This window comes from Dendrobium catenatum, unplaced genomic scaffold (assembly GCF_001605985.2).
Source record: "Dendrobium catenatum unplaced genomic scaffold, ASM160598v2 fragScaff_scaffold_231, whole genome shotgun sequence".
Lineage (NCBI taxonomy): Eukaryota > Viridiplantae > Streptophyta > Magnoliopsida > Asparagales > Orchidaceae > Dendrobium > Dendrobium catenatum.
The window spans coordinates 4326462-4347430 of NW_021318693.1; the positions used below are offsets into that span (position 1 = coordinate 4326462).

The 20969-nt window shown below is 34.5% G+C and overlaps 2 protein-coding genes and 1 long non-coding RNA gene across 3 annotated transcripts; 2 read left to right on the plus strand and 1 right to left on the minus strand.

Moving 5' to 3' along the window:
* The first annotated feature begins 648 nt into the window (after positions 1–648).
* LOC110097888 lies at positions 649–3404 on the plus strand. Its single transcript, XM_020824529.2, has 3 exons — positions 649–1307; positions 1691–1837; positions 1933–3404. Exons 1-3 carry the CDS (start codon positions 1038–1040, stop codon positions 3127–3129), a joined length of 1614 nt encoding a protein of 537 aa, XP_020680188.1. The 5' UTR covers positions 649–1037; the 3' UTR covers positions 3130–3404.
* A 136-nt stretch (positions 3405–3540) lies between these two features.
* On the minus strand, positions 3541–13034 carry LOC114579193. The gene is made up of 2 exons (XR_003700112.1): positions 12398–13034; positions 3541–3971 (listed from the first exon to the last, which is right to left on the minus strand). It is a non-coding gene; the product is annotated as an uncharacterized LOC114579193 (long non-coding RNA).
* LOC110097869 (probable serine/threonine-protein kinase PBL7) lies at positions 8583–20944 on the plus strand. The gene is made up of 5 exons (XM_020824500.2): positions 8583–9392; positions 11872–12086; positions 18409–18598; positions 19616–20007; positions 20547–20944. The coding sequence occupies exons 1-5, from the start codon at positions 9128–9130 to the stop codon at positions 20784–20786; spliced, it is 1302 nt and encodes a 433-aa protein (XP_020680159.1). The 5' UTR covers positions 8583–9127; the 3' UTR covers positions 20787–20944.
* The last annotated feature ends 25 nt before the right edge of the window (positions 20945–20969 follow it).

The window sequence follows — 20969 nt, forward strand, 5'->3', positions numbered from 1 at the left end:
AAAATGATTTCAGATTGGAATAAGTTTTGTCGGAACTTTTTCCGACGGTTTTCCTGCATTATACCGACAAGTGACTTTTTTATTGATAACAATCTATTATACATTTGCAACCTCTGGCTTCAGATATACATGTATAATATGATTTTAAAATGCCAAAAAAAAAAAATTAAAATATATGAAGGTACTTGGTAAATTTCCCCACATCCCCTCTCCATTACTATGAATCTTCTACCGCAATTAGTGAATATTATTAGAATGTAATTAAATGATGCATTTTCTATTTACTCCGTAACCGGCTAATAGCCTCTATATATACATAGCACTGTACACATTTGCAAGATAACAAAAACATTTTCATTTCTACTTTCTCTGTGTCTCTTCCCTACGGCTTCCTCTGTCTCCCTGCTCTTCACTCTTCTTTCAGAGTATACCCCCTTTCCTTATGACTTAAGTTTCGAGGCAATTTTAGGCTTCATTTGAGACGACTTTTTTATTGTTTTTATTGTACTAAAAAGCTGTTTTGAGAAACAATAAGAAAGCCGTCTCAAACGAAACCTTATTCATGTTGATGCTTATTAGAATAAAAAAGTTATTTATCTGCTTCACACAGATCAGCCAGCTGATCCTTCAAGCTAAAGGCATATTATATAGAAATCCAAGTTGGAACCACTAACCCAAAAGAAAAGGTTCAAATAGCAATTGGAGGAACTGTCAAATATAAAATTTCAGCACAAAGTGGACAAACTCATTTGGCATCATTAGACCACGCTGTATGCAATAACTGGCAGATAAAATGGGAATGGAATTCATTGAATGAGTCATTCAAACTCTCCTCACTGCCTTTAAAAGATATTTATATCTCTCCTTCGATGTTAAATTCAAGAAACTTTGCATTCCAATTGTAAGAGAACCTACAAGTTCTTCATCTCTTCTTGGTCCTGATGAGATCATAACAAAATTTATAGTTGTTTTTAGCTTCAGAATCACTTTTCCTACAAAGTTCCAGAGCCAAAGCTTAGCCTGCTCTTCCTTCTTCAATGGATTTCAAACTGCACTTAGTGGTTGAACATATGGAGGATTTACCTGTGGATAGCCATGACTGCAACGTGATTGCAAAGGTGGAATGGAGAGGGAACGAAAGGAAAGCTGGATTTTTGGCAAGAGGGTTTGAAAGGAAATATACAAGTCAGCAGAAAGTACAGGAAAAGGGCATTGTGATCTGGAATGAAGGATTTGATCATACTTGCAAGTTTAAGAGAGAAAGATCTGGGATTTATAGGAGTTGGTTTATTGCCATTCAAATTGAGGTAAGATGATCAATCATTGATAGTTCCACTAAATATAAGTCAACGGGGCAAAATTTATTTTACCTTGCAAATACTTTTCAAGTTTTTATTTGGTTGTCAAAATTTTGAATTTAGTAAATCCTGGAGTTGTTAGAATTTGAGAGATTTACATCACTTCTCATATTTTTCTTCTTCTTCTTCCTTTAAATCCTAAATCTTGAACTGTCATCAAATAATTTGATAGAATTTAATGGATTTGATCTGTATCATGCCAAACAATTTTCAGAATCAATCATCTCCAGGATTTGTTAAATATGGATTCACAATATTTACTAAATTCTTACTTAAATTAAATCCTAATTGAAGTCAAACAGAGCCTTACAGTATCTATGATCTTCATACAGGAAGTTCAGGAAAGAGGAAAGAGGAAAAATATAGGCAAAGCAAAGGTGGATGTTGTTGAATTTATCTCAAACGTTGAGAATGATAAAATCATCATGATTCCAATCGACTGCAGCATCGGTGGCCATATTTCCGAGGCCATGCTAATGGTAAAATAAAAAAACCAAAGTTCTGTATACACAACTCTGCAAATCCTTCCAGCTCCATGAATCTAATTAGTCTATCATTCCAATTCATGTTTCAGGTCAAACTGCAGCTTATCAAAGTAGAATCAAAAGATAGAAGGCGAGTAACCCCAACACCTGCTCTCAGTCTATGCTTCGTTTCGCGCAGATTTCAACTGAACTCAAGCAGAAAAACGAAAAGCATCCTGGACTCATCGACCAAAACCATGAAGCAAAAAAAAACATCTTTTGCTAGGCTACTTAGTTTGAGCACCAAAAAGCTAGACCAGGAAGGAATAATCAAGCCCAAAGGTCCACCTCTTCTAGCCAATGGATGTGCAGAAGATGGAGACGACATTGATAATGAATGGCACCACCAATCATGTATTCAGTTTTTAACAGCGTTCAAGAAAGTGAAGGTGAGACCAGAAGAAAATTTAAGACCTAAATTTGAAGTTGGTAAATGGGAGAGGACAAAATTAGTAAGCAGAGACGAAAAATTCGAGCTTGCCACTGAAGTGTTTCTTGCATCCATCGATCAGCGCAGTAAAAGAGCTGCAGGTGGGAGTGCCTGCACTGTTCTTGCAGCAGTCATTGCAGACTGGTTGCACAACAATCCAAAGTCTCTACCATTGCAGCGCCAATTTGATGAACTGGTACTCAAAGGATCACTGGAATGGAGAAATCTATGTTCAGAAGAGAATCACAAGGTGAAGTTCTCAGACAAGCATTTTGATCTCGACACAGTTTTAGAAGCAAAAGTCAGGTCTTTGACAGTAGCCACAGAGAAGTCTTATGTAGGTTTCTTTACCATGGACGAAATGCCTGAAGGTTTTGACTGGTTGCAAGGAGATATGTCTTTCGACAACATATGGAATAACATCCTATGCACTGATGTATCAGAGGAAAGAATATATATTGTAAGTTGGAATGACCATTTCTTCGTTCTGAAGGTAGAAAGTGACGCCATTTATCTGCTCGACACGTTAGGAGAGCGGCTATCGGAGGGATGCAACCACGCATACATTTTGAAGTTTGATGCAGAAACTTCAATTTACAGGCATAATAAAGATGATAAGGAAAGGAGTTCAAAGGATTTAGTAAGTGAAGGAATTGCAAGTTGTAAAGAATATATTAAAGGATTCCTCTCAGCAATTCCAATAAGAGAACTTCAGCAGGATATTAAGAGTGAACGGGCAAAAGAAGAGCTTCTGCACCGCCTGCTGCAAATAGACTTCCACTACACTGCTCCAGCTTGCACTGGGAAGACTGACTGAAACTGAACAAGCTAGAGGATCAAAAACATATAAAAATTTGTTTTGGTATTCCTCTTCAACATCGATCATTCATACTAACCATATCTCAAAAGTTTTGTGGCTTGGTTTGTTAATTCTTTTTAATTTGTTCCTCATTACTTGAGTACTTCATCAGCTGGTGCAATCCTATTTTAGCCTAATCATTATACTAAAGGATAGAGATGAGATGTTTGTTCTTGACACCAAAAGTATACTAATAGCCTGAAGGTTCCTCTGGCTCCGTATTAATACTGAAATTCAAGCAAAAAAGTTTGAACGGCCTAAATAAAGCCTCTGGAATTGGAGTCGAATTTTCTGTCCAGGATGAAAAATTACTTGGAAAAAATATGTATAATAATCAAAGAATATACAACGAGTGGCATGGGGAGATAGTTTATCATGAAGGTGAACAAATTGCTAATCGATTATTGACTACAGAGAAGTGTGGATAAGACACAATGAAATAGGTAATAAGAAGAAAGAACCACATATCCCCAAAGCTGGAGGAGATGATGATTTTAACGTTCTGAAACTCAATTTTCTTGAAAGGCTAGGATTTGATGGAGATTAGCAAGACTGCAATACAAGAACGAGATAGATATGTTTAAGGAGGATAGACAACGCAGTGTGCGGGAGTATTCTGGCAAAATATATTTTCAATCCAAAAGCATGTCTGGCCATGAGTAAGGAGAAATTATTCTGTCGGATGCAGCTCTACGTTTGGAGGCGAATCAGGTACAGCCACATCAGCTGTACCGAGCCGCAGTACATAGCGAAGGGGTGACGTGACATATTATGATTGGTCTCCAGACGGCATTTGGCGTCTGCACATAATAATTTCTCATGAGTAAGAGCCAATAACTTGTAAAAATAGAGCACTTTTGAATTATTCAATGTGAGACTAAATGTTGTTACTCCATGTACTTTAATGATCTTTTCATTTCATGATGTCTCTTCACATTAGTCATTATTGTAATAAGACTAGTGATGGAATATGTTAGCTGAAAATTATAATTATAAAGATACTATGGGCATTGACAAAAATATCAAACAAAATATTAAATAACTTCCTTAAAGTAGTACTTGTATTTTCTACACCAATTTAAAAACAAATGTAAATATCACCAAATTACAATGATTTTTTTTACCTTTAAATGGAAATAATTTTAACCATCACAATGTCGTAGCTATGATAAGCAATGATTTTAACTGCCACAATAGTGGTGGCTATAATGGTTGCAAGCACTCTCGAAATAATAACATTAAATTGAGCTCCCAGCTCATGCCATCGATCACCTCTAGCTCAAATTATCTCCCTCATTGATTACATTTTTGCTCCCTATATTCAATCAACACCAAAGCTTCAAATCCTCACTTTACATTTGTCAAGTGTACTTTAGATTTTTTTTTTTTTTCATTTACTTATTATTGTAGAGATTGAGAAGTTTAAAGATTATAGGATGAGGCATAACTAGTATGTTTTACCATCATCTAAAAAGAGCAACAAAAAGAAAAACAAAAGGGTGAGAATGTCTTGATTAATCATGATGGGTTCTAAGATTTTTGAATTTGTTTTGTGATGAGAGTAATATAAAGGTTGATTAATTAATCTATGAATTACATCCATCTCAAAATAAATCTATAAGTTTTGAAAAAGATTTTCATGCTTTATCCTGCGTTATTTTTATATGAACTTATATAGAACCTTAACCCAGTGAATTTTGCATGACTAAAAAGACAAGGATAATTTGAAAATTTTGGAGAATTGCTAGAAAATGTTCCAGATAATAGGGATGTGTCATTCTTCCTGAAACTCTAGATTTTATAAATTTGGCACATGGTATTTTACACGTTGATGAGAAAATGCTTCTGCAGAGTCAAAGCGGAAAGGAGAGAACAAAGAAAGAGTTTAGGATGTTGGACAAATATATTTGGATTTCCTAGTGTCAATGTGTTCTGCAATTTTTCTAATGCTTGGATAATAGAGTTCAATAAATAGTTCACTATATTCTATATTGTAAATGGATAATCTACTAGTTGTGTTGAAATATTATCGACATGAATATAATATGGCTATTGAGTTTTTATTTGTTTTTTTTTTTTTTCTATGCCTCTAAAGCTATGTCATGGTATAAGGAAATCTCATGGGCTTCATAATAAAATAGTTCTATGTTGTTCAACAAGATGTTAGGTTATGGAGGTCAAAGAAATGTTTATGATAGAGGGATTAGTTTCAGAAAAATGATAAAGAATTTAGAACAAAAAACTTTACCAATGAGATACGATCCTCCAAACTAACCCCAAAATCAAGAACATACAGTTATAGAAGATCCTCCAGTGCCTAAATAGTCTTTTCAGACTAATCGTCTTTACAGATGAAAAGACGTACATAAGTGCAACTTCGTACTCAATCCCTGTTGAATACCACTTCATATATGAAGATAATTTTGTCATTCCAAGATACAATCAATTTCAGCACACCGTATAATATGATAGTATATTTGATATATATTCATGCTGACATGTCTACTAGATCAATCTATCGAATCGAAATGAAATGAGCATACTTTATTAGTTTATCAACGACAACACAGATAGCATCATGCCCCTGCCTCAATCTGGAAAAACCCATAGCAAAATCAATCGTCACCTCTTCCCATTTCCACTCTGGAATAGGCAACGACTGCAGAAAATCACCCGGTCGCTAATGCTCAACGTTAACTAACTGACATTCCTCACACCTTAAAATAATCTCCATTATATCATTCTTCAATCATGGCCATCAAAATATACCCTTAAAATCTCCATAAATTTTGTTACTTCCAAGATGAATAGTATAGTCTGAATAGAGAGCCTCATGGAGAATCTCCCGCCTTAAATAAGATATGAAAGTCTATCCTTGTAGAAAGTAATACTAAAATAAAACAACTCTTAATTCAAAATTTGTATCAGATATAATTTGATCAATCAACTTAGGATATTCTAAATCTGACTTCTGAGCTTTCTGAAATTTTTCTTACAAAGAACACTGAATGATTATTTGTGCCAATATACAGGAATCCTAATCAATAAAAGAAATCACCTCAAACTATAATCTTTTCATATCTCGTTTTAAGTACTCATCACAAGTGAGCTGAAGAAATAAAGCTCAAGAAGATTTCTTGCTTAAAGCGTATGCCACCACATCAGTTTTACCAAGCTGATACTAAATAGTCATATTATAGTCTTTTGATCAACTCAAGCTACATTCTTTGCCTCAGATTCAGATCCTTCTACGTGAATATATACTTTAGACTCTGATGATTAGTAAAAATCTCACCCCTAACACCTTACAAATAATATCTCTAGATTTTTAAGTAAAAACTACAATAGCAAGTTTCAGATCATGCATAAGATAGTTCCTCTCATTTGGCTTCAATTATTTTGAAGCATAAGCTATAACTCTATCATGTTACATCAAAATACACCCCAACCCTCTCAATGAAGTGTCACTAAATACCTAAAATTATTCTTCAACTGATGAAAGAGCCAAAATTAGAGTAGAAGTCAAAAAATCTTTCAATCTTTGGAAGCTAGCCTCACACTCTAGTGTCTAAATAAAAGCCACTAACTTTTATGTCAGTTTCATCAGAGATACAAAAATTTGAGAAAATCAATTCAAAAACTTCTTGTAATATATAGCCATATCTAGAAAATTGCGTACCTTAAACACAGTAATAAGTCTCACCAAATCAGTGGTTGTCTGAAATTTTTGGAGATCTACAGAGATATCAGCACTACTCATCACATGCCCCATAAAAGTAATACTCTTCAACCAGAACTCATATTTGGAGAATTTTGCATATACTTGATGATGCCTCAAAGTCTCCAAAATAATCCTCAAATATCTGACATGATCTTCCTTTAAAGCAAAATATTCCAAAATATCATCCATGAAAATAATAACAAACTGATACAAAAAATATCTAAACACTCTATTCATCAGATCCATAAAGACGAATGATGTATTCGTCACCCCAATGGCATAGCTAAGCACTCATAGTGTTTGTACCACATACTGAAAGATGTATTCATCACATCAACCTCTCTCACATTCACTTGATAATATCCTAATCGCATATCAAAATTTTAAAATACTGAAGATTCAACAAAGCTGATTGTATAGATCAATAATCTGTGATAAAGGATACTTATTCTTAATAGTGACTTTGTTTAACTTCCTGTAGTCAATACACATACGCATTGTATTATCTTTTTTCTTCACAAATAAAATAGGTGCTCCCCACAAATACACACTAGGATGAATAAATTCCTAGTCAACCAACTCTATCCTGAAGCTGAACCTTCAACTCCTGAAACTCTTTAGGTGCCATCCTATATAGAGCTTTAGATATCAGGGTCATACCAAAAAATATATCAATATAGAACTCTGTCTCTGGAGGTAAACTAACTAACTCCTTATGAAATACATATGAAAAATCTCATACTGCTGGGACATTAGAAAGAGAATCATAATATATACTCATATCCCGGAATGAAACTATGCTCTACGGCCTAAAAATCAAAGGTTATATTTTCTCTCTTATAACTTTTTCTCAGAAACTTTTTAATTCCCTCATTGTTAGCTAAAATGAATAGGGTAAAAGAATAAAAAGCTTATTTAATGAAATGGCTTGTAATGGATTTAAATTTTATAATATAATAATAATATAATAATATTATTTATAATATTTTTAGTATAAAATTCTTAGAAATTCTTTTGATAGAAATTGTTTTGAAATTCAAAAATTATAAAAAAAATATTTATAAAATAACTTATTTTGTTTAAAAAATTATGATGAAATCAATTTGTAAAATGGGCACTTGACGGTCTCAAAATTGATAGTTGTACCGACAGGTGTCAAATTCTTAAAGAATTTCACCATTGCCGAAAAATTATGAAAAAAATTAGGAAAGTTAAAGCACAATACTATGTATGCTATGATTAGGATGATTTTTTATTTGAACTTATAATGATTCATGAAATAATTTTTGTTTATTATAGATAAAAAATATTCTTAAAAAATTAAGGGTTTTCAAAAAACGCTCAACCTCTCATTTAAAAAAAATGAAGATGCTTTTGTATATAATATATTTTTATTTGAATACATATATTTTTCATAAAGAAAGTTTAATTTATTTTTCATCCAAATTTTAATTAATTAATCAAGATAAAATTTAATTATGAACCCATATGACTTATCTTTAGCATTCAATTTAATTATGACTCCTACTAAATTTCTTTTATATATTTTACTCTTGATATTTTTTAGTACAAAAAAAAAATCATCTTATGAATATCTTATAACTCTTTTTATATATATTATTTTAAAATAAAACCAAATCCCCACTAGCCTCAGGAATCCCTCAATCCCTCATCGCCTGAATCCCCGATGGGGAGCCCAGTATAGCAGTCTCAGGCCTGAATCCCTAAAAGTCAAAAACCTCTAATTGCAGGCTTACAAGTCGCATTACGAGGTCGCCAACAGGATGGTTGAATCCCCAACTAGTTAGTCATCCGTGTAAGGATCACCATTTGTCAGCTCCCTCAGATTCTCGTCAATGTCGTTGTATAAATTGCTGGAGGTTGGCATAAGCGAGGTCTGTCCCTATGGATTTTTCAGGACAATATGGGGCAAAGATGTCGTCGCCGGTGATTGTGAACTTCTTGTGGTTGGATTTACTCCCAAGATTAAAAAAAAGTCTCAATTTTTTTAATTCCAAGTGTCGACTTTATTAAAAAAATCCTATTTTTTTTCTATATTACCGTTCAAAATCGAAGTAGATCAAGTCAAGCGTAAGCTCAAATTGGAAAAAAAATATGTATAGAGACTTTCAATTTAATTATTTTAAAGATTTTTGCTGATGCAAACATTAGTTAGAACATTATCTTAATTCAAAATATTATTTCAATTTCATGTAGCATCGGGAACTTCCAATCATGCAGCGTCAGAAGACGGAGATCGGAGATCCCAATGCCTCCTTTCTCTTTCTCCATCCGCGTCTTCTTGTCCTTTCGTATGGCCTTTCTTTGCTTCCTGTTTCTTTCTCTCTCGCTAGCTTCCTTTCTCTGATTCTCGACTCTGCTGTGAGAACCGAGAAGAAGCCGAGGGGAGAGATGTTTGGTGTGGGAAGGACGGGTTGTTTTCTTTGTTGCGAAGTTAGCTGCAAGGAGAGTAAGAAGGATCACATCTTACAGCCATCGGGTATTAGAATTTCTCTTCATCTTAATCCATTTTGACATAGTTCTTGGATTTTATTCTGCTTGAAGCCGAAATGTTGGGAACTTTGGCGAGGTTTTTGTCTTCAGATTACATCGATTCCAGTTTGGATTGATTTGGATTGAGCTTCGAGTGTTCTTTTGATCAAATGAAACAGTTTTTGGTTTTGATTGGTTTTCATTTGCTGCTAGGTTCTGATACTTTTTTAGGCTACACATATTTTGTGGTGGCTTTTCTTTGCTTCGAGTTGAAATGATTGCGTTGGGTTTTATTGATGTATATGGTTTGGCTGTTTCCACTTGTTTTGGTTGTTGTTGGATTTTTCTTTTTTTCTTTCTACTAGATTGTTGCAGGTTTAATTATTTTAGTTTTAGTGAACGATTGGGATATGACTCCTTTTAAATCAGCTTCATTAAGTGCTTCACATGTCAGGCCACTTAGCTTCTCCATTAGCATTCTGCACAAGCAACAGGTTTTACTTAAGAGAGAGGGAATGTTCTGAGACAAAAATTTGCTAACTGCTATTTGGAGGAGTAAATCAACATTGAAGATGTTTTGGGATGAGTGAATTGCATGAAAATATGCTTAAAATCAATCAAGATTTGCATTTCACTCATCTAAAACACCTTCAGTAGTGATTTAATCCCTTCTGATAGGAATTTTGCTTATGACATCTTGATCCAAAAAGACAATTTTTGAATTTTCTTCTTCTGTGAGGAGAATGACTATATTCTCCTCCCAATTTTACCTTGCATCTACCATTTTATATGATTTTCAAACTCAAGGTAACCACTTTTGATCTTGATCCATAACATAAGAATTTTGTGTGGATCGAGCTTCATTAATTGTCATGATAATTTAACTACTCATCAAGCATAGAAAAGATACAAAGATAATTGAACAACATATAGATGCTTTTTTAAAGGGCAAAATTTACTTATGTATTTCACCAATCAAATTTTTTTAGTGCAAGCACGATATTAGTCTAAACCATTTGCAAGTATCCAACCTTTGAAATCACAATTATCTTATCATGTAAATTTAACTATTCATTCTTAAAAATTTGATGCTTCCGATTGATGATCAAATGATCTTAAATATTATTTAAACCTTGATGCTACTGATAGATCAGTTTATTTGATTGTGAGGGAATTAAGAAGTTTCCTAATCAAGAGAGAGCTATTTAGAAAAGTTCTTAATCAAAGGAAATTAATTAGGAGATGTTTCCTAATTAAAGAGAGCATATTTGGGGGCTAATTAATTAGGAAATATTTCATAATTGAAGAGGGCAGATTTGTGGGCTGATTTGGAGGGTATTAATTAGGAAATGTTTCCTAATTGAAGAAGAGATTTAGGGGATGCTTTGAGTGCTGTTTTGGGAGGGAAAATAGGAGGGAAATGGGGGAGATATGTTTGGGTATTTACTGTTTATTGTTTTCTTTAAATACTTTATTTTCCTAGGGTTAGGAGGAGGTGTTGTTTGCTGAAATTAGATTGTTCTTAGGGTGTTTGGGCTCTAGCTGGCGGCTAGGGATTTGGGAGAGCCGGATCTTCCTCTCCAATTGAAGATCCACTAGTATATTGTCATTTCTTTCATAAAACCTTCAATAAAAAAAGTGTTTGTTTGTTTTATTCCTGATTTTCTTGTCGTTGGTTTTCTGAAATTGTTGAAATCAGATTTCAGCCAAGGATTTTCCTAAATTTCTGCAAGCACTTCCTAACAGCTACTAGTGTAATGATGTTAAAGAAAATGGAATGTTTTGATCTTGCACTTCAAAGTACTAATATCAAAATCTAATAGGGAGTATGATGGTGATTCTGCTAAGAAACTATTGTAGCTAGCATGGCAGCTCATGTGCCCTCAACTTCAGAATTATTGTATAAATCCTTAAACAATTTTTATGACTGAAAACTGAATTCTCACGTTGAACCTAAGTAGAATGTGTAGATTTTTATAATTTATTCCATGCTCCTACATTTAAAAAGGATCATTGGCAGCTTAAACACTAGGATAATTTATTGTTTAAGTCTCATTTGATTTCTTGCAGATGGAAAAAATCATTAGAAAGTGGCGACATTATTTTCACTTGTTTTGTATGTGAAATTGAAGTTCTCATTTCTGAGAAATTTTGAAAGTGTTTGTAAAGCTTAAATTTCATATTGTTTTCTAGTTACATCTAACCAAATGATGGAATCTAGCAAACTCATTGTTTTTCATAACATTTATTCCAACTTCAAGCAACCAAATAAGCCCTCGGGTGAATTTCTTGATCGCTAATTAGTATGCTTGGTGATCCCTTCATTCACTCATCATTTGGGTGAATTTCTACTGAACACAGTATTCATGTATGTGGGAACTTTTTTTTCCTTTGTTTTTTTTATTATTGATGACCTTTAATAAACGTATACTTGCCCTTCATTAGTGAAACAACATCTGATCTTCATTTCTTGTTAATTTGCTTAGCAAAGAAGTCGACAAAGGAAAGCCATCCGGATGATGAAAATAATGGTCCTTTGAAAGACATGGGGGTGCTGAGAAATGGGTCTCAACATGTTTCCGCTCAGATATTTACTTTCCCGGAGCTGCTAACTGCAACCAAGAATTTTAGAGCTGATTGCTTTCTAGGAGAGGGAGGGTTTGGAAAAGTTTATAAAGGTTTGCTGGAGAGCTCTAATCAGGTCAGTTTATAATTCTGTTTCTTGGTGTTTATCTTTTTTTTGTTGTTGCTAGAAAGCTCTAGATTTTTTTTTTTTTTTTGGAAGGAACATGAAAGTTTAAACTTAGAAGGAGCTGCTACGTGTTTTTTTTTTCTTTATGTAATTTGGATGCTTTACTTTTCTATGAGCAGACAGTTTTATTTAAATGAATTCTCACTTTATCTAAGTTGGCAAGTTATCTTTCATAACTTGTCGAAGACACAAATTGGATTGTTATGTGTTGACCTCTGCTCAGATAGCCAAGAGAAAAAAAAAAATTGCTTGAATCATACCTGTCTAAAACCCTGCCCGCATCAGCCGCTCGCTACAGTCGCCCATCTCCTGCAAATGGTGTCGCTTCATGCCCCGTGTGCGATTACTTGTTCGCGGCGTTAAAACGAGAGCGAACTCACACCTTCTTCGGTTCTTCCACAGTCGAGTTCTAGCCACTTCCTCCTCTTCGTTTCTTCTTCCCAAATCCCGCAAGCCTCACGTGAGACCTGTCTGATCTCCCTCCACCAGGTCGAACCCACATGACCTCAAGCCCCGATCCCATTCTTCCTCACGACTCCAATCGAATTGCTCTCGCCTTCTTTCCCATTTCACTACTTTTTCACTTCTTTTCTCACGCACGTAAACCCCAAACAGCCGCAACTTCTCTTTCTGATCTTCCGCATGTGCACGGAGCCGAACTCATGCCTCTTCGACCTAATCGACCCGACCCCACAGCCTTGTCCGATCACATCCCACGCCAATCCAACCATTTTCTATGCTTCTTCTTCCCAAACCTAAGGTCGAACACATCCCCTCCACTTCCGTCTATGCTTTTAGCTGCGATCCGAGCTTTCTCCTATCGTAAATTTTCCTCGATCCCATCGCCTTCATCCCGTCGAACCAAGCCACAAGTCCACACAAACCTGACCTAAATCTCCTCAACCCTTCATCCTGTCGAACTAAGCCACAAGCCCTGATGAGCGTGTCGTATTTACACACATGACATTTGAGGATATTGCACGGTCAAGAAATGAACTTAAGTTCAATTCCAATCTTTCTCCGTGATAGGACGGAAGTTGACACGACTTAAACCAATGAACAAATATAAGGTCGCGGCATCGATCGGGATATTTGATTTTATACGTTCATATTAGGCCTTCAAGGCCCGTAAACAATGAAAATTCACCAACAAAGGCATAAAGCCCACAAAAGACCCAATCCTCTATGGACAAGTCGACAAGGTTCAATCAATAAAATGAAATTCCTGTAAATGCCCTGATGATGACCATGTTAAACGTAGATCTCAACCGAATGAGTTAATTTCAAATATTCAAAATGTCACCCAAATACTTGCATGGGCCCCGACGAATGTATTACGAGAACTGGAAACACACGTGACTTCTAAGGATACTGTGCAGGTCAAATGATAAATTTAAGTTCGAGTCTGATTCTTCTATATGAGTGGATAGGAGTTAACATGACTCGAATTATCAAATAAATATATGGTCACGACGTCGACCGAAATATTTATTTTAATATGTTCATATTATGCCTTTAAGGCCGATAACAATAAAAATTCACTAACAAAGGCATAAAGCTGGTGAAGAATCCGATCATTTGTTGGCAAGTAAACAGAATCGACAAGGTTCAATTAACAAATAAAATTCCCCAATATTATCTGGTGCAACCTAAGAATCCTAATCTAAGTAAGAGAACACTAGGTATGCAAAGGAAAAAAACACCAAACTAGAATTGAAAAAAAAAAGACATTCATTTCAATATGACAAATACAAACACTAAACAGAACTCAACAAAGTTTTCAACTTCTAATAGAAATCACTTACAAGTTATATTAGAATAAGACACGACACAACTTAAGACTTACAATAATTTAAGAAAAGAAAAATATAGATGAGGCGGGAACCGTGGAGAGGGAAGAAGAGGTAGAAAACCGAGACGAAATTGTAGTGGGAAAGGAGAAAGGAGGCTAACTCGCAAGCTAGAAAAACTCGCAGGTTTGTAAACAAAAAATCATTCCATTCTCTTCTAAAAACTGCAGTAAAATAGCCCCATTTATAAAGAAAAAACAGCCAACCACTCACATTAATGAGCCACCCCAAACATCCAATAGGAGCCAACACAAAACTTAGGAAATAGCATAGGGAAGGGGAATGACCAACATAGGAAATTAGCAAAAAGCAGTCCAAAAAAGCATAGGGAAGGGGAACGGCCAGCAAAGGAAACCAGAAAAAAATAAATTCCAAGCATTTGGAAAACCAAAATCTATATAGAAACTCAGTACGAAATCCAATAGCCACTAAACAATCCGAATAAAGCATAGAACACTAAACAATCCGATGACGATTGCAGAGGATGAGCTTATGAAGAGTAGGAAGAATGCCTTGAACAGAATTCACAAGGACTGGAGACTATCCATTACTGATTAATACTTGGTTAGAGCCTTCATATTATTGAACTTGTTGTAGCTTATTTATATCAGATGTGACGTAAGCCATGGAACATGAATTTAATTACCATTGAGGAGTTGCAAAAGCCTGAGTTGCAAATTGCAATGAAGGTCTATTGTGGAGTTGTAGGAGCAATGTAGTTGAGATGAAGGCTTTTAAAATCGGACCGGTCAATGAACCGGAAGGAGGGGTTAGAGGTTTGATGGTTCGACCTGGGTCGAACCGGATGACGTAATAAATATATATTATATTTAAATATTATAATAATGACACAAATATTTATAAATATATAGCAAAATTTGAAGAAAATTATAATACTTTTACTTATCTAAGACACAACCAATCATAAAAAGATGCAAAATTACTTTATACCAAGTGATAACAAAAACATAACATATTCATAATTAAAATCAAAGTTTCACTTTCTCAATTCAATAGTTTCAAAGATCTCCTAAATTAGCATCATCAAATCTATCTATATAAGTTGAGTCTCCAGGTAATCGCTTCACCAAAATATCAAACTCAAATGCATCGATTGATCGAGCCCGGTTATGTCTCCTACATCTCCTTCATTCTCTAAATCACCTTCACCAAACAAATAAAGAAATAAAATAAGATATTATTTTTGCTTTCAATTAAATAATATATTCAAATTTCATTGTCAACTTACAATGTCCTGGTTGATCAAATGATATATTTTGTTCTTCAACAACTGGAATTGCATCCTCTTTGTATATCTTATTTTCCAAATCCTGTAAGTCAAGTTCTGGAGTTGTTTCATCTTCAAGTATCCAAAAACAACCATTTCAACACAAGTGTAGTCCAGAGGTCATAATGTCTTTTTTTAAGTTGAATACCTAATTATATAAATAAATAATTTTATGTTAAGATTATACATACTACTTAAATTGACACTTGTACATTAATTTAATGTAGATCATACCTATTCTTTAAATTCAATTATATCGAACATATACAAACGTTGAGTCGTGATGCTGCCAAATAATTCCGCTCTTTGAGTGAGTCTGTTCAAAAAACACACCAATTTCTTTCGCATCCTGATGAAGATGATGTTGGCTGAGAATCTCTTATAGCAACTTTTGCAAGTTTGGAACATGATCCAAATATCTTCCACCACTCATCTACATATTATCAAGTTTGAGAGTTTAGGAATAAGCATATTTATATAAGTATATACAATGTTAAAAGTAAAAAAGAATAATACAAGGTTGCATTTCTTTCGCATTGTCATGCAATTGGTTTTCCAAAGCTTTCAAAGCATCACGAAATAATCTAACTTCATTCATTGCAATGGTGTGGCTAGAGCAAATGTCTTTATTTCCAATTAATCAACTAAACCTGTAAATTCTGGCTTTTAACAATAGTCCTCTCTATCATATTGAAAATGAGGATTGAGAAAATATGCTGCTGCATGGATGCCTTGTCTTAATTGAGTATCCCATCTTCTTTTTATTATAGTAAAAGGCTTATATGATCTCTTTACATTTCGTGAACATTAGCTTATTATGCTTTTCTGCTTCTATACATTTGCTCATCATATAGATATCCAATGAGACTGTATTTCATCAGAGTCAACAATAGCGCAACATCTAATCAAAGGGGCATGCTATCTTTGAAATAATATAACAGTTATCCCAAAACTTCCAAGTCAAAATGAATTGAAACTACCCTCTTTTCCCTTGGAAGTTTTGGATATCTTTGAATCCACAAAGATCTTGCTTGTGATTAGTGCTTGTAGGTCATGATGATGCTCATGCACACTTTTCAAAGTTATAAATGTTGTTGCAAAATAGGTTGCTCCAGGACGTACGATCTCCTTCCAATCTGGCCTTTTCCTAAGCCATGCAAGTATGAATATGTGATTATAACAAAAAATTGTCAACTTTGATGCTTTTTTTGCTAGGTCCTCTATGAGCGGCATACTGCCAATATCTTTCAAAATTAAATTCATACAATGGGCGGTACAAGGAGACCAGTAAATATTATTGAATCTGTCATGTAATAGTTGACCTGCCTTTTTGTAATTAGCTGCATTATCAGTAACTATTATTAAAGAAAAACTTCAGTCCGGTCTGGTCCGGTTTTAAAAGCCTTGGTTGAGATTAGCTTGACGCTCACACTATCACAACTTAAGCCAATATATTGCTGCAGGCCAGCTGGGCTATGAGCGCAATGGGAACGGGCTTCCCCAAAAGCCAACTCGGGTAACTTATCCAATAGATACTATGTTGGATGATGACAGACCAAGTCTAAGATATAATTTGGAGAACTTTTCAAATTTCTTTAATTATTAACAGACAATAGAGCTACTAATTAACTTATAGTGATCAAATATATTCATCGACAGCCTCTTCTCTCATTTATCTTTAAAATATATATACAATAAAATCTCTACAATACATTACATAGCTACAAAAAAAGAGTAAAAAATAGTCGTGACTATACATAATCAAAAAAATAAGAACATGCCAGATGCATTTCTCCACTTCAACTATCCAACTTGAATTCTACTAATATTATCCCCATCTATTTCACTATGACTCTAGACAATAGATCCACGATACCTAAAACCTGTAATCTTATTAATGACTTGATCGCCCAAAGTCACAATCCCCCCATTAGATCTATTACTACTAAAATTATACTCCATGTATTCGATTTTAGATATACTCAAACGAAATCCTTTAGACTCTAAGGTTGACCTCCAAATTCAAGTGTACCTTCAACTCCATCTCTAGTCTTATCAACAAGATAGAGGAATGCATAGGTGTTATTGTGTGATAGAAAAGTATCCCTCAAACTTAAAGGAAAATTTTATCAAATGGTGGTGAGATCTGCAATGCTTTATGGCGCAGAATGTTGGCCATTAAAACAGAAGTATAAAATTACATGTTGTAGGGATGAGGATGCTTAGGTGGATGAGTGGTTTTACACTTAAAATATAATACGAAATGAGTATATAAATGATAAGATTGGAGTAACTCTAGTGGCAAAAAAGATTAGAGGGATTTGCCTTAGATGGTTTGGTCACATAAAACTCTTGTCTTCTGATGATCATGTTAGGTGTGTAGATGTATTAGATCTGATCTATGTTAGAAAATGTAGAGGTAGACCTAAAAGGATTTGGTTAGAAAGTATTAAAAACGACATTTTTTTATTAGCTTTAAATAAGAATTTGACTACAGGGCACAATGAAGAAAAATGATTCATGTAGACAACTCCACATAGTGAAATAAAAACTTGTTGTTATAAATTATCGTTTGGGATGATCAAACTGTATATTGTCCTTACATTAGAAATTATGAGTTTTACCTAAAATTATAAGTTTATAATATGTGGATTGTTTTTTTTTTTTTGGTGTTTTCATCTTAGATCTCATCCTAGGTTGTATGAGGAACCCTAACCATCCAGCATCAAAGGGCAGCAGTATGACACTTATTGCCCGACAAAGAGTTGCAGGAAGCTGCGAGTCACAGAAGGGAAGGAGTTCCACAGCACCAACTTTTACATCAATTGTTCTCATAGTTCTTTTTTCCTTCAATAAAATTACTATTAATGTACTTTAGTGATACCGTTCAAAATGCTTTCTATGTTAAAAAATCATGTTATTTAACGGTGAGATGTTTTGCCTTTCCAAACTCTCTTTACATTATGTTTAAAGTATATATTCTTCTAATAAATTTACTAGCAAAACTATTATGGTCCTGCCCAAAATTCTTAGATTTACTGGAAAATTAAGACGGGACAACTAATTGCTTTGTATTCCTATCCTATTCAAGCCGTTTCTAAGTCTTATTCTACTGTGGTGATTTGTCCTTCAGATTGTAGCTGTAAAACAACTTGATCGAGACGGTTTGCAAGGAAATCGGGAGTTCCTTGTTGAAGTATTGATGCTAAGTTTATTGCACCATCCTAATCTTGTTAACTTAATTGGTTATTGTGCGGATGGCGACCAAAGGCTTATGGTTTATGAATACATGCCGCTGGGATCCTTGGATGTCCATCTTCATGGTATGCTATTAGATGCCTCTTTAGTGTATATTGCAATATGTCTCTGATAAATCTTGTGTGCATTTAGGGGGTTTGGTTTGTTGACATCTGCCATGTAATTTTATGTCATTAAAATAGTAGTTTTGTCAATGACATGTCCTAACTAATAGATGCTACATCATGTGATAGTGAAAATAAATGCCAATAAAAATAAATATCGCAATACATGTTAAACATCCTAGTTAACATAGACTAAACACATTATATTTGATAAGTAACATGGTGTTATGATATTGAGAGTATTGGATTTAATCCCACATAGTATAGGTGAAAACTATTTTGGTGTAAAAATACGGAGTGGTTTGTTTTCTATCATAGACTTGAACTTTGGGTTGAAATTGAGTTTGATTGCCAGTGTTTAAGATTTCGTTTGGGACTACTTTCTTACTGCTTCTTAAAGAAGCTTTTTAGTATAACAAATAAATTTTTTATACTAAAAAATTAGTTTAAGTAGCAGTAAGAAATTCATCCCAAACGAATTGTTTTGGGGCAGCTTTTTTATTATTTTGTTGTCTAGAGAACAATTGTAGTTTTCTTTGTCTATATTAAACGGAGGCCTTCTGATGACTCAGTTAGAAAAGTTGAGGTATTAGATTTGACTTATGTTAAGAAAGGTAGATGTAGACCTAAAAAAACTTAGTTAGAAAATATTAGAAATGATCTTTCTTTATTAGATTTAAATGAGATTTTGACTTTTAACCAGACACAATGGCGAAAAATAATTCTTGTAGCCGACCTAAGTAGTGGGACAAAAGCTTGATGTTGTTGTTGTTGTTTGACTACTATTATATAGCTGTTTTTCAGAATTTTCTACCTTGAGAAGTAATTTTTTATAACTAGATCTATAAAGTGCGTCCATTAGTCCCTCTTTGATCCACAGGCTACAGACAACACTTCTATCTAGATAAAATTGAACTTAGAGCTTTCATATGTTCCTTCCAGGAAGCTAATCTGTATGTCATGCATCTACTGCTATAGATCTTGCTCCAGAAACACGACCACTGGATTGGAATACAAGAATGAAAATTGCTGCTGGTGCGGCAAAGGGACTCGAATATTTGCATGATAAAGCCAGTCCTCCCGTTATATACCGTGATCTGAAATGCTCCAATATCTTACTGGATAACGGATATCATCCTAAGTTGTCTGATTTTGGCTTGGCAAAGCTTGGTCCTATTGGTGATAACACTCATGTATCTACTAGAGTGATGGGTACATATGGATATTGCGCTCCTGAGTATGCAATGACTGGGCAGCTCACAGTAAAATCAGATATTTATAGTTTTGGAGTTGTGCTGTTGGAGATAATCACAGGAAAGAAGGCTATTGATAATTCCAGAGGAGCTGGGGCGCAGAATCTTGTTGCATGGGTAAGCAGCTTTGCCGCCCTCTCAAATTTATTATGGTTTCGTCCCAAACGGCTTTCTTATTGCTTCTTAAAGCAGCTTTCTAGTACAAAAATAAACTTTTTGTATTAGAAAACTGTTTTAAGAAGCAGTAAAAAAACCGTCCCAAACGAAGCCTAAATCTAAGGTTTCATTTGGGACGACTTTCTTTATGCTTCTTAAAGCAGCTTTTTAACATAAAATTTTTAATTTTTGTACTAAAAAATTGTTTTATGAAGTAGTAAGAAAACGGTCCCAAAAGGAGCCTAAGGCTTCGTTTGGGACGGTTTTCTTCTTGCTTCTTAAAGCGGCTTTCTAGTACAAAATAATTTTTGTACTAAAAAACCGTTTTAAGAGGCATGAAGAAAACCGTCCCAAATGGAGCCTAAGTCTTTCAATGTACCAGGAATAAGCTTTCTTCCCGAATTTGTTCATGTAATCATGAAATTTGAGATAATAATCATGAAGTTTATGAAAAGGGATGAAAAATACTAAAATTTGTTGAAATGTTCTCTCATTTGCAGGCGCGACCTCTATTCAGAGAAAGAAGGAAGTTTGCTCAGATGGCTGACCCAATGCTTCAGGGTCAGTATCCAGTAAAAGGTTTCTACCAAGCACTCTCTGTGGCAGCCATGTGTGTCCAGGAGGAACCCACCACAAGGCCTCTCATTTCCAACGTGGTAACTGCGCTAACTTTCCTTTCTTCGCAGATCTATGACCCAGAGAGCCAGTCTGCTGAGAGCATTTCTTCAGCAAACAAATAGTGAAATTATTGTATATCCTTCACAGAACAAACTGTTATCTAGTTTTGTATCATTTGAAGATAACAGCAATTGAAAGTCTTGAAAGGTGATGGTTCTTTTGTTGTTGTAGATTTTAGCTGCTGTACATTCATCAAATCTGTTCATTTCTATTTGGATTAGTCTGCTAAGTGGAAAGAAGCTGTC